Source organism: Anastrepha obliqua, chromosome 5 (genome assembly GCF_027943255.1).
Source record: "Anastrepha obliqua isolate idAnaObli1 chromosome 5, idAnaObli1_1.0, whole genome shotgun sequence".
NCBI classification, from domain to species: Eukaryota; Metazoa; Arthropoda; class Insecta; order Diptera; family Tephritidae; genus Anastrepha; species Anastrepha obliqua.
Window position 1 is genome coordinate 13,574,584 of NC_072896.1, and position 12,367 is coordinate 13,586,950.

Below are 12,367 nucleotides of genomic sequence, written 5' to 3' on the forward strand. Positions count from 1 at the left end.
ATTTTTCAAAACAGCAATATTTTTTTAAGTATATTTCATCTTAAAAAATTATAAATAAAAATATTTCACTTTAAAAAACGTTTACATAATTGTCAACATTGAATGAGTCTAATCTATATATTAATACGGAGAGCAAAATTTTATCGTACCTTTTTTTAGTATTTATAGTCAGAGAAAAAGTTGAAACATATGCCAATGGTATGCTATCCATGAGACGTGGAGACGGTGCGCACAATGTATTAAAATAGATACATAAGTGAATAGGTGCAGGTAAAATTAATCACACTATTTTACCTGTATTATGATATTTCACGCTATAATATGTATCATGTTATAAAAGGTGATGAAACAAATGGAATCTTATATATTGTGAATCAATACTATTATAAATTTGATTCAGAAATTGTGATGGTCATGTATTAATTAATAATTGTTTTTTATTATGCTTTTTCAAACAAAATCAATTTTTTTTCCTTAATACAAGAAATTAAATGATTCCAATTCATGAATAAAAAAAAATTATGTTATTTGAAATACACAAATATAGGATCACTTAACACAGGTAAAATGGAATATTTTTCACATTTAATTTTACTACATCTATTCACATATATCATGTAAAAAGATTCAACATAAGCTATCCATTTATATAGTTATGTTTCAATTTTTTTCTATGACTATAAATACTAAAAAAAAAGGTATGACTAAATTTTGCTCTACGTATTTATATAACGTCGAATAACGTCGAAATTTCGACGTATGGGCGATCCTAGTAAAAAATAATTGTTTCCCAAAAATGTTTCAGGTCACAACTTATTATGCTCAAGCCAACAAATAAATCGGTTTTCAGAAAAATTTATAATACAACAATATCCAAAATATCTGGGTCATTGGAAAAAGAATCAAGAATGTTTTTTTTATTTTTGTTTTTATTTAATATTTATCTGCTTTAAATTATTACCATTGAATCGTATTGGGAAAAATTCACTTTTTGTAAATTTAGTACAAAATTTTTACAGATCGTTATTTTTTAATTTCATCATCGTCGGTTCCTGTTTCTCCCACTGGAGCATAGGGCCTCAGTAAAACACTTCCATCAGATTCTATTTTTTGCAAAAAGCTTGATCTCGTTCCAAGTTTTTCCTGACGTTTCAACTTCCTACTGGACAGTTCTCCGCCAAAATATTTTTGGACGGCTAACCTTGCGAGCACGTGGACTCCAATCCAGTGCTTGACGACAGATTTCATTTGCGTCTTTGCCAAGCATTTTTTAATCTACTCTTTTAATTTGCCTTCACAAATATTTCTTCTTTTTTTATGTTTTTTTATTTTATTTTTAATGAAAAGTTTAAAATAATAACTACATTTCATATTATTACACGTAGTAATACTTTTTTTAGTACATTATGAGTTTTTAAACATTGTTTACCACTAAGTCCAGTGGTTTAATCCCCTTCAGCCTTCGTGTAAATATTGCCTTATTGCTAGTAGAGGAGGTTTCAGTATTGATGTATTCATGCCCTGCTTTATATAAAAAAACTATAATTTCCACTTTTTTGTATAGGGACTCATCAAGAGAAAGATTTTGTTTTATTAATTTTTTTTGCCATCCTAATTGTATGTATATGTACGGCTGCTTATGTGTGTATGTGTGGCAAACTTTCGCCTGAGAAAGGCGGCATAGTGGTAACTTTTGCACACATCATGGCCGCACAAAGTTTCAAACAAAATTTGTTGCTGTTGTTGCTTAGTTGTTTGCTGCCTGCCTGTTACTGGGCCTGTCAATAAGTATGTGATACCAAACAAACTGCAACTGACCACAATTTTCCATGGAACGTAGCCAACTGCATGCAAATTGAAATGAAGTGGCCCAATGCAAACACACACACACACAGCTAAGCACATAAACATTAACATACATGGATCTCAGGTCGACAGGTACAAGTGTTTGTGTGTATGTGTGTATGTATGCATGTTAATAAAGTTATGTGCAAACAAAGGCGCACACGTGTCAACCAGTGCAAATGTTGATTTGTGTGTGTACGTGTGTGTTTGTTTGTATTGCATGTGTGTTGTTGCACTCGGCCACTTACAACCTGTCATTGCTCACATTGCTGTTGCATGCAATTTTAATTGAGTACTTACGAGTAGGTATCTGTATAGTTAGTAGCAGCAGTTTTGTTGTTTCAACTTTTCTTTGCACTTTGCGGTTATTCGCCACTTGGACGTGTTCTTACCATTTTCTTCGGCCTGAATTAAAGCAATTGAATTTCTTAGTCAAATTAAATTTTAGAAATTTATATATTACCAAGTGAATTTGAGTATTTTTACAAATTACTAGGAAACTTTATATTCGCCCCCATATGACTTGGGGTTGCCATGCGTTTATTTATATAAAAATAAATATGGTACAAAAAACACAATAAAAAAAGTTTATGCAGGCAAACTTTTGCTTGCGGTTCTTGTTTTCTTTGTTGTGGTTTTATTGAATAGACGGCCCATTGCAAATAAAGAAAGCAGCAAGTTAATTTAATATTGATTAATTTCAATTTGTGAAGAAGTACTTCTGAAGAGTAAATAATAAAGTGAGTTTATCTCTTGTGGGAACAGCCAGAGGTAATTAAATTCATTTTAACTTTTTCTATCCAGCAACCCCAACGGTGATTCAACTTCTGCAGTCCGGGATTGTATCCACTCCGCCAACAAAACATATTATGCCCACCTGAACTTGTTTAAGAAAACCAACGCAAGACAAGTCTCGTCGAGGCCCTATGCCGCGGTTGGTTTCTTTTATTATTCCACACCCTTCTGGCCAACGAATTGTGGAGGAGTGAACAAGGAAAAAAACGTGTTTAAGACCCGGCTCTTGTCTAGAACTACAAAGCTAACTATGTACAAGACCCTTTTCCGATCAATTTCACTGAATGGATGTGAGGCATTGACTCTTAAGATTACCAACTGCGCGCTGATTGGAAAGAAGACATGGAAAGAACAATTTTTTAAGATTTTTGGCTCAATAAGATTTGATGATGGTATCTATAGCATCCGGTACAACTTCGAACTAAACGATATCACTCAGAATGAAACAGTTATGCGTTTTGTTACAGCGCAGCGCATTAGATGGCGCATGCCTGCTGACTGGTTGTGAAAAAAGCCATAACAGGAAAGCTAATGGGCGTAAAGCGCAAAAGCAAAGACAGAGGAACCGATGGTAGACGCAGTGGAAACCGATCTCAAGGATTTGGAAATACGTAACTACGGAGCAAAAGCTTACGATCGAGCGCTTTGGAGGAGCATTCTGAGGGAAGCTTTGACACAATTCGTGTTATAATACTGTGAAAGAAGAAGAACCTCAACATGTAAAGGATCTTTCAAAAGCCTTGCCTTGATGCTGCTTTAAAATAAAAAATCTAAAAGTTTGGCCTCTTTCAGGTTTCACTACTTATATTTAAAATACGGCTTTTAACAGCTATCATATATGTGAAAAATGGCATCATTTGTTCATCATAAGAAAGTCCCCAAGTAAAATCCGTCAAACAGTCCACTCATGAACGTCGAGGTACCGATGTTAAAGGTTGTTCAGCAGCACTTTGCACAGCAGCTGAAATATTCTCAACAGAACATCCAGTTTTTGGTCTTCCAGTTCTTTTTCTATCCTTGACAGAGCCCCTTTCTTCAAATTTTTTCAGCAACTCTTGAACTGTGGACTCATTGGGACGATTATTTCCACCAAAAAAATCACAAATTTTGTAATAATATATGTTATTCTCAAAGATCCACCATTTTCATAATGAGTTCTAATAGTTCTGAAACGTTGTTGAATCACGTAAAAATGTACATCTGTCCACTTGCCAAATGTTAAAGATGACACAAAAACGATACCGTCTAGGAATTATTCACTACTGCAATCTTTGCGTCACATTTAAACACTCTGAGTATATTCTTTGATATGCTTGAACATCATTAAGTATATTTTCCCCCTTACAAGGATTGCTACCTCAGCTTTAAGATAGATATGTAAAAAAATATTTATAGCCGAAAATTAGTTTGCTATTTCTCAAAATATTGGTCATGAATAGCAATATCTACTCTTTTTCATACATTTGAAACCATTTTCAGATCACTTTTTATCGATTGAGGCAACTGGAAAACAAGTGATTCAAACCCTTCAATTGCCTGTTCTGCGGTTGGTTTCTTTTATGGTTCCACACACTTTTGGCGAACGAACTGTGGCGGTCAGAATTGACCACTCCACATTACTCTATGTCAGTGATAGGGAAAATTCCCTACATGTAGGGATTTTCGTCGAAAAATGTGGGTGTAAGGAAAAGAAGGATAGATTTTATTAAATTCTGTAAATGTAGGGAATTTTCAATAAGGACGGAAAAAATTTTAGAATAGCGGAAAAAATTAAAAAAGTTCATTTAAAATAAAAATCTGCAGTAAGATTTCATGTCAGACTTTTTTTTCTTCATGACAGCATACTTTCAAAAGCGTTAATACTGCAACATTGCTATTTTTTCTTCGTTAACGCTAACGCGATTTTTTCTTCGCGCGAAAATTGTTAGTTGTCCTACGTTTTCTGGTGCTTTTCACTTTTGTAGTATGTTTGCAATTATTTTAGTTTCAGCTTTTTTTATGTTTAAAATGCATATATTTTACAGAAATGAGCTCCTCCTCTTCGACTGACTCTTCGGAGGAACACCAGGAAAACAATGCAAGTATCGGAAACAAAAGTTCAATAACAAGTGGCTTGATGGCGACAATTTTAGTGGATGGTTGAAAGCTGTGGCTAACGATCCATTTAAATGCAAATGCGCAGCGTGCGACAAAGTTTTGAACTGCGGCAAGTCTGCACGCCGAAACAAAAATGCACCAAAAAATATGAAGGCAATAAAAAAGACACCTAAAATAAACAGTTTTTTTTTCAAGAAAAAGCTGAGTAAACCATATGGTTCCAGAAATTTCGAAATAAGACTTAGCATGTTCTTCGCTGTGCATAATGTCGTGCTGCAAGTGGTGGACCACTTAATCTCGCTCTTAAAAAAAACCGTGCCGGATTCTGAAATAATAAAAAACTCTGAGCTCGGAAGAAAGAAGTGTACCAGCATACTAAAAAATGTATTGGCAAAAGAGGAAAAAGACAATTTAGTTAGTACAAAAATTAAAAGTAAACAAATTTTCCATAATGGTCTATGAAAGCATAGACATCGGACTCAATAAGCATATGTGTCTCCTGGTGAGTTTTTCGATGAGGAAAGCGAGCGGGTTGTGTTTAAGCTGCTGGATCTAATTCCAATAAGAACTGATTGCACTGCAGAAGCTCTGTACAGAATTTTCAAAGAATCCACTTTATCTCTTGGAATTTCATTCAACAACATAATTGGTAATTAAAGTACATTTATTTTATAACATTTAAGGTATGTGCAGCGATAGTGCCAGTGTAATGATCGGGTGGGCAGCATTGTTCCTTTGCATGAAGATTAATTAGGGACCTATTGAATGCTATAGTTGTAAAATGCATATGTAAGACTTGTTTAATGCTACCCAGAGGATCTGAGGATCTTTTGAGACAAATCGGTTCGTACGTTTCGAGAAGTTTCAAAAGATGCGCGCAATTAGGAGCTCTGCAGGAAATGATAACGAGAATAAAAAGAAAATCCTTCGGACTTATGCAACCAGGTGGCTCTCTCATCACAAATGCGTCGAAAGTATATTACAAAACTGGGATGTGTTATTGGCATTTTTCAACCAAGCTGTCACGCAGGACAAATTGAAATCAACAGAGGCGATTTTATTTGAGCTCAACAACCAGTGCAATAAGATTTATTTATTTGTCCTCAAGTATGTACTCTAAACGCACTTTTTCAGTTGAAAGCACCTTTAATACAGGTATTCCAACGAGAATCGATCAAAATATTTTTAGGCTTGGGTGAACATTTTTTTAAAAAGTCTGAGCTTAACATTACTTGTGCTGTTACATCGCCACATACTTCTATAGTATGTGTGGATGTCAAAGTTTGCTTTGTTTTAAATAGAACTGAATGTAATAAAAAAGTCTAATTTTTAGTCTTTTTGCTGAATTTTTCTTTATATATGTGTCTATAATATAATAAATATGTCTATTTATATATATTTGAAATAAAATTTGTTTTTATTATAAAGTGTCAAAACAGCACCAAGTCCAAAACTTAAGCAAATAATTCAATTTTGACGTTGCAAGTGCCTCATTATAGTGTAGACACAGGAGAAAAAAAATGTAAGGAATTTTGTAGGGAAAATTTTTTGTAAGTGTAGGGAAAAGTAGGGAATTTTTTTGGGCTGTGTAGGGATTTTTTAAAAAATCATTTACCATCACTGCTCTATGTCCAATTGTTATTTGTCCAAAAATGACTCTAAAAATGCAGGCTCCCATTTGCTTCAAAGTAATTCGCGTGCAAGCCACTTTTCAGTTTCGGTTCTAATGCTTAGATCTGTGATCGCCTACCATGGGATCTTTTTACCCGCCGATATCCAATTTTTTCCGAATTTTTTTGCTCCAATCGACATGAGCCTGTTTTCGAGCTACTGCTAAATTATGTGATCTCCAACGGTGCTATATGTCGAACTAATATCCAAGCATGTCTCAATGTCTCATAATTATTCCCATGACAACCTGTCAATATCAGCAACCGCACAACAACGATTCTTTCTAGCACAAATGCCAATTTGGATGGTCCTCACCAAATTCGTCCAATAGTATGATTGACGTCATTTGCCAAAATTACAAATCTTTCACCAATAAAAAAAAAAATAGAATTACGCTTGAAATATCCTTACTCCAAAATACTTAATTTGCTTAATAAACTGGTTTTAAAGGAGCCTAGGTTTGTTATAAAATAATCTTCCAAAGTGAAAGGTGTCAAAATGGTACTTGGTGTCTACCTAAGCGTTAAGCCTGAACTCAATTTTTATGTTATCTTCCGATCAGCGACAAATTCATATTTCAACTCCGACATTTAATATATTTAATATAAAATTTAGATTAGGTATTACAAGATGTTTGGTGAGTGCAATGGGAAGCTGATAAGCAACAGTTATCAACTCTATCCGCGCACGGGCTGACGTATAAAAACTAAGCAGCCGCTTTTCAAGTGCAGTCAGTCAATTCATTAAGCCACGCGATGCTACAAATCAGGAAGCAATTTGCAGCTGTACTGCTGATTAGCGCTTACTGCTTATTAATAAATCCAATTGGCGCTACAAATAGACTCAATACGAATGCAAGCGATGCGGAATTCTTGACAATCATTGTGGATGAGACAATGCGCAATTTGTTGAAGCAGTGCAACGGAAGTGTATCGACAGAGGATTACAGAAGGTGGGGAGGAAAACTTGATATATTTCTTTTAATTTCAAATTGAAAACAAAAAATTAATATCTTATTTTTCAAAACAAAAAAAAATCATAGCAATGAATTAGCCCCAGATCAGCTCTCGCCTGCAATGATGAAGCAGTTAAGCGATTTGATGGGTAGAACGTGAGTGATAATCCAATAAATATAGTAAAAAAAATATCTAAATTAATATAAAAATCTATTGCACCTGATGCACTTCCAGCGTGCGCTCACTAAGCGACTCCTTTACGACACGTCTGCTGCAACGCTTTCCTAAGAACTGCGCCGACATACTGCCGTCCGGTGTACGCGATCGCGATGGCGTCTATAGCTTGCACATCTCGAGTTATATGCCGATCAATGTTTATTGCTTTGCTGATGCGGCAGGCGGTTGTCCTTGGACCATTGTGCATAGGCGTCAGGACAAAGATACTGCTTTCAATCTCAATTGGGCCTACTACAAGGCGGGTTTCGGTGATCCGTACAATAGTTTTTTCGTTGGCATGGAACCGCTTTATTGGCTGACCAGCGATGCGCCGCATGAATTGCGCATCGTTATGCGTTTGAATAGCGAAAGTGTGGAGGAGATTGCGCACTACGATCACTTCTCACTGGGCGATGAGAAGGCGCAATACGCACTGAAGGTGGGACAATTTAGCGGCAATGCAGCAGATGAGCTAACGCCTCTGAATGGCTATAAGTTTAGAACGAAAGATCGCACAGGTTATTGCAAAGGCAAGGAAAAGGATGGTGGCTGGTGGAAAGAGGGTTGCGCTAGAAGGTGAATTGGATGTGATTGATAATTTTTGTTTTTTTTTTACATTTCAAGTGTTTTATGTTTCTCCTCCTTACAGCAAATTAAATGGCATTTATGAGCCTACGCAGTGGGAGATACCACAACACGTGGGCATCACATGGAATAATAGAACTACACACGGCTTCAACTACTCACTGGAGTACGTGCATATGGCCATACGACCGAAGTTTTGTAACAAAATTCATTTATAATTGGATAAATAGGGGGTTTTTTCTAGTGAAAAAGTAGTTGAAAATATAAAATTTTGAGAAATTGTAAAACGAAAGGAAGTATTTCATGTGTAACTGCAAAATCAGAAGGGCTTATAAGAGGTGATGTGAGTTGCCCTAAACAGCTCAGAATCATAAGGTAAATATTTTCATGGCACTGCTTTATCATATGGATTTACTTGAGATCAAGTAACCCTTCGCTGAAATGAGAAGTTCTAAATTTTTTTTATCTTAAAGCCTTTTAATGTAAGAGCCAAAAAAAATTGTGTTTGCTGGACATGAAGCTTTCCCTTTTCGCCTGTAAAGGTCATCGAAGGCTATCGGAAATTACAGGCAGTCGCACATGCGAATTCAAGTTTCGATGCTATTAAAGTGCTATTTTAGCGTCATTGACAAGAGATGGACTAGCCCAGCGAAAAATTTCAACGACGAAGATTTGGAAGATTTAATCATTTTGAGTGAAAAGTTGTGCCAAACGCAAGAGGAGCTTGCAAATTCAATAAGAGTGAGCCAAATCCAATCACTTGAAAGAGTGACCCAATTCCAATCGATTTCCGACCATTTGAAAGGATTAGAGCGATTCCATGCCAAATTATCCAAGTGTCGGGTGTTTTTATAGCTGCATGAGAATTATCGATATCGATAACATTCGTTTGACAGTTGACAATGGCAGGCTACAACTGCCTCAAGTCAGACAAACTGTGTTTTTCATTTTGTTCAGTAAGGTTTGGCGGGTCATCACAAATCATTCAAGCTTCCAAATTGCAAAAATTTACTTAAAAAAATGCTCGCGAAGTTCACAGCACTGGGGGCATCATCGGTCCTTATTTCTTTCGAAACCGTTACGATGACTGGTGAACACTATCGAGCCATGCTATTCGAGTTTTCTTTTCCAAAAATTAATCAAACATCGACCGCATTTGATGGCCACATAGCGCACTTAAAAATCGATTTAGTGCAATATTCAATCCACTATACCATACGTGATACGACCAGATTTATTCGAAAAAGTAGTCATATTACAAAATAGATGGAATGCAATTATCTACCAAATTATAATAAAAATAATTCATTCCAACAATAATTCTGTTTTGTATTTTAAGTTCTCAGTATCTTAGAAACACTCGATGTTTTGACGCAAATTTTTTCGAAGACGTTGAAGAAGTCTTGTCAAACCGGGAACGATTTTGCATCAGAGAAATGCTTTCTGAGGGTTAGAAGAACGAGTAATAACTGGAAATGAAAAATGGCCCCAACATGGCAATCCTTAATGCTCAAAACCATGTATGAAACGCGGGGTAACCCAGCCAGCGTTGTCTCCAAATGTTTATACCAAATATTCATGATTCAAAGGGGACGTTGTATTGTTGGTGGCACCAGAAATGAGTGTGACTTATATTGACCGAGCTACTTAGTCTCAGCGAATCTGACTTGAGGCAGTTGTAGAAAAACGATCAATAACAACGACAAGCCTCACGTTACAATACCAGCGACACCAGCAACACCAGCGAAAAACTATTAACAAAATTGTGAAGTGGAAAGTCTTACTGCACTCACCATATCCACAAGACCTGGTCTCTTCCAATTTTCTATTTTTATACTCAATGCAGAGTGCTCTTGAAGGGATTAGGTTCACGTGAAATTGGAGACCGGATGAGATTGAAGTACCCGTCACGTTTTGATAAAATTGAGTAAAAACTCATATATATTAAATGTGTTCTGTTACAGCTCAAGAACTGCTGAATGTATTTCAATTGAATTTGTTAAGCTTCCTCCTCAGACTCTCGAATTTGTTAGGCTTTCTCCTCAGGCACCTGGTCCCAACATAGGCTAGAAGCCAATCCGCTGTGAAGATATTTATTTAAAAGCTAAAAAGCTAAAATAATACATATGTATTTGCATGATGAGAAACATTTTTGCTAGACGAAATGCCACCTAGCGGGTCAGTGAGGCAAAAAGTGAGCGTAGGGCACATTCAACGAAGCTATATTTTTGCTACTGGTGTCCACCCAAAGACTAAAACCGCATTGACATCACTTTGGTTTTCTTTTATAATGCCCGTTGCGGTGGAATATTTTACTCTTGATTCTGAAATTTGTGAACGGGAAACCAAATAAGAAAATAAATATCCCCAAGGACCTTTGGTAAATATGTACTTGTATATTTAATCATCCCCTGTCGCCCCTTCTTTTCGCCATCGTCCTAGACGACGTTATGAGCCAATTGATCTTGCACAAAAGAAGCATCGTATGGAGTTTCACCAGACATCTTGAGGACCTGGACATCGTCGATAACATCTACCTCCTCTCTCACAAACTCACTGACATGCAAACGAAGGTGGACAGATGAGTCACGCTGGCAAGCATTGTCGGACTGGAGGGCAACATCGCCAAGGTCAAGGCTATGTGCGTCAATAAAGCAAGACCTATAATGGTTGGCGGGTGTCCTGTGGAATTTGTCGTAGCTTCTGCTACCTCGCAGATGAAGATGTCGACTGCGGACTAAACAAAGTAAAGGCGGAGTTCGTGCGAATACCTATGGTATGGGAAAGTTCGCAAATCTCCCAGAGCTCTAAACTGCGAATATTCAGTGTGTGAGGTCAGTATTGTTGTATGGAAGTGAAACATGGCTGGTCTCTAACACCATCACACAAAGGCTACAACCTTTCATTAACAAATGCCTCTGCATAATCTGAAGAATATTCTGGCCGGACACCAACAGCAACGATACGCTGTGGAGATTAACGAATGAGGAGCCCATTCTATAGCAAATCAATTGCAGAAAGTGGTAATGGATAGGTCACACGCCAGATGGCATCAAGAGAATGGCACTGGACTGGAACCCGCAAAGGAACAGAGGTCGCGTGCGGTCAAAGATCACTTGGCGAAGGTCGATGTTGCGCGAACTAGCAGATGCCAGCATCGCATGGGACGACGTAAAATGAACAGCCCAGAGCCGTGTACAATGGAAGTGTCTTGCCGAGGCCCTATAAAAGTTTGCCTTTTTTTCTGGCCGGTTAACTGAAAAAGCTGAAAGCTGGTTAAGTTCAAACTCACAAGTAAAATTTTTCTTTTTATCTTTGACTCCGAAATGCAATTGGGTGAGGAAATTCCGAACAATAGAGGAAGAAGAGGGGTGAAAAAGAGGGCAGGGATCTAATGGACATAAGGGCATTGTAGAAAACGAAATTGAAGATGAGATTGTCGAGAGGGCAGCTTACATGCAAGTTGAACAACAAAACAACATGCCAAATTCCTTAAAGACGATATATAATGTAATCGTTGCGGACAAGAAAGGACGGATAGACAGAAGTTGGAACAATCTAGCCCTTTGCAAGCCCTCGAAAATCATATATACACAGAATGCAGATAAACACGCCAGATTCGAGCTAGCCCTGTCCAGAAAAGAAAGCAGAACTATCGTAGGTATGCTGACAGGCCACAATTTGCTAGCGGCGCACGCATACAAGATGGGAATTACAAACAATGATAACTGCTGGTTTTGCAATGAATTGGAAGATAGGGAAACATTAGAACACCTTCTCTGTGCTTGCCCTGCATTTGCTGGAACACGAATGAAATGCTTAGGTGCTTTGCAACATGAGAAGTTGGACTGTGTCTCGTGGTTAGAGCTTCACAGTTTACTTAGATTCGCAAAAGGCACAGGCTTATTACAAGATGTATATTATAGAGAAACGTAAAGATCCTAGCTCCATCTGGTGCCACTAAAGGACCTATGTGATGGCTTTTAGCCAGCCAGGTACACCTAGCTTAACCTATGTTCCGATTTGGCTTAATTTCAAGGGAAATCATTTTTTCCAAAAAGGACTCGCTAGATGTCGCTGGGGTCGATATATCTCTAATAGTCATATATGCCGCCCGTTTCTACTCAAATTCGAAAGATATATGAAGGTAATACATGAAGAGAAATATTTCATCCAAAATTGATTAAGAGACAGTGTGACCG

General features: G+C 37.1%; 2 protein-coding genes across 2 annotated transcripts in view; one reads left to right on the forward strand and one right to left on the reverse strand.

The window, feature by feature from the left end:
* LOC129248000 (protein obstructor-E) overlaps window positions 1-12,367 on the reverse strand; it is a 77,003-nt gene that overhangs the window by 7,409 nt on the left and 57,227 nt on the right. The window lies entirely within an intron of this gene.
* On the forward strand, window positions 7,108-8,457 carry LOC129247999 (angiopoietin-4-like). The gene is made up of 4 exons (XM_054887392.1): window positions 7,108-7,360; window positions 7,451-7,519; window positions 7,599-8,156; window positions 8,230-8,457. The coding sequence occupies exons 1-4, from the start codon at window positions 7,164-7,166 to the stop codon at window positions 8,381-8,383; spliced, it is 978 nt and encodes a 325-aa protein (XP_054743367.1). The 5' UTR covers window positions 7,108-7,163; the 3' UTR covers window positions 8,384-8,457.

Excerpts from the sequence above, each read along its gene's own strand:
- LOC129247999 (XM_054887392.1), top strand. The coding sequence starts at position 7,164 with ATGCTACAAATCAGGAAGCAATTTGCAGCTGTACTGCTGATTAGCGCT. Across the intron at positions 7,361-7,450 it reads TCGACAGAGGATTACAGAAG|CAATGAATTAGCCCCAGATC; the intron begins GTGGGGAGGAAA and ends AAAAAATCATAG. Across the intron at positions 8,157-8,229 it reads AAAGAGGGTTGCGCTAGAAG|CAAATTAAATGGCATTTATG; the intron begins GTGAATTGGATG and ends TCCTCCTTACAG.